The 1,871-nt window shown below is 30.7% G+C and overlaps 1 protein-coding gene across 1 annotated transcript in view; it reads left to right on the top strand.

Moving 5' to 3' along the window:
* Positions 1–81: 81 nt before the first annotated feature.
* LOC111084247 overlaps positions 82–1,871 on the top strand; it is a gene marked incomplete at both ends in the record, with an annotated part of 3,368 nt that continues 1,578 nt past the window's right edge. Inside the window, one exon of the mRNA XM_022381015.1 lies at positions 82–232. Within this exon, the coding sequence (XP_022236723.1) occupies positions 82–232 (151 nt within the window). The remainder of the gene's footprint in view (positions 233–1,871) is intronic.

The raw sequence follows: 1,871 nt of genomic DNA on the forward strand, positions 1-1,871 counted from the left end.
GAAATGTTCTTCTCAATTATTTAGGTGTCCCGTTGAACCTGAAGTTTTATCTATTTTGAAATGTTCTTCTCAATTATTTAGGTGTCCCGTTGAACCTGAAGTTTTACCAGCTTTACTTCTGGATCCGAAAACCAACTCATTGGTGACGCCATTCCATGCTTTTAAGTTCGCGTCCGACAGTACAGTAAAGTTTCAGCTGACTGTATCTTTCTGTCTTGATGCCTGCACTCCAGTAAGTACGGATATTCGAGGACTCAGTTATTCATTTCAGTTGTTACTCTGTTTCATTGTGAATGAACTATATATAACAATAGTTTTTCTTCCTGTTTACCAGCTTTATACTTGAGAAGCCACCTTCAGTAACTTTTATAAAAACATAAGTTGCTCTGTGGAGCTGTATGGCAGTATATAGTGTTAATCACTCCTAAATTTCATCTTATTACATAATTCAAAAGCTTTATAATTAATTGTTGAAATATAAAAGAGAATTTGATAAATAAAAGCTAGAAGTAGAACATTGGTTTCCGGCCACGTTTTACTTGTGACAATGAGTCTGTGTTGTGTGTTATATTCGATCATTATTTACAATATGAATTTATACCAAAGGTCAAGACTGTATGAATGAGTGTTTTATAATGCTTATATTATCTATTAGAAGAATCCTGCTCTCTGAAGAAAACTTAGAAAAGCATTATCCTTTATTAAAAGTAGTATTATCATTTAACTACTGCGGGATTTATAAAACCACAAGTAATTGTATTTTTTAATAATAATTTTTCGTATTTTGGAATAATATTGATATTTTTTTTATATTTATTTATATATATTTAAAATAAATGATAGATTGTTATAAAAAATAACGATTTTATGAACTATGTGACCCTCACCAAAGATCACCCTAACGTTTCATATCTGATATATTTCACTCCAAATTTAATGATACTTCTACAACCGTTAATAATAAAATGAATTGACCTATTATGTATAGAATGAAAATGTTAGGTCGCTGAAACAACTGGAAATTTCTTGACATTTGTTTATATTGATTTGTGCCGTTAAAATATAATTTGATTTTCAGTTAATTATTTTCTGCGCAATAACTATGATTCAGGAAAAAGGTTATCTTTTTATAAACTCAATGAAATCTAGTTATAACGTAGTTATTATTGTACGGAGCATGGCCTAGTGGTTAGCATGCCGAGATACGGACTGAATGGCCCAAGGTTCGAGCAGCGCTATAAAATTAATAGTCAATCCCGTTATTTGGTTCAAAGAGACGTTATAAACTTTACGACTGCTACTGGTCAGTAGTTCTAAAATCATGAATAAGTATTCTTGAACTCTAGAATGTTTCTGACCTGGTGTATGTCGCATGAAAGGTTGTTCAAGTTGTAAATTACATTGGATATAGTGTAAGAGTGTTTATCTGGTATCAATTACTAAACTCTAATAACGAACAAGACGAGGAGATCGTATCGAGATTAAAATAGGCAGATTAGATATTTTATATCATTTGATATTAATAGTTTAATTTCATATTCTAATCTGGAAACCTTTTATATCCTTTCTTTCAATAATTTATTGATTAAATACATTTAAACTTTCTTCTGTTCTATCAACCATTAAGTTGGTTAATGTCTTAGTGTACATTTCTTTGTGACGATGTTTTAAACTCAAGATTGGACGACTCCATATATCATGCGCATTAGAAAAACAACAACAATTTTTTTAAAATTAAATGAAACCGCAGTATTTAATGTGCTAGATGAACTGGTCAAGTTAGAAGAATAAATGGGTTTCCTTCTGGTCAAGTTAGAAGAATAAATGGGTTTCCTTCTGGTCAAGTTAGAAGAATAAATGGGTTTCCTTCT

Source organism: Limulus polyphemus, unplaced genomic scaffold, assembly GCF_000517525.1.
Source record: "Limulus polyphemus unplaced genomic scaffold, Limulus_polyphemus-2.1.2 Scaffold15265, whole genome shotgun sequence".
NCBI classification, from domain to species: Eukaryota; Metazoa; Arthropoda; class Merostomata; order Xiphosura; family Limulidae; genus Limulus; species Limulus polyphemus.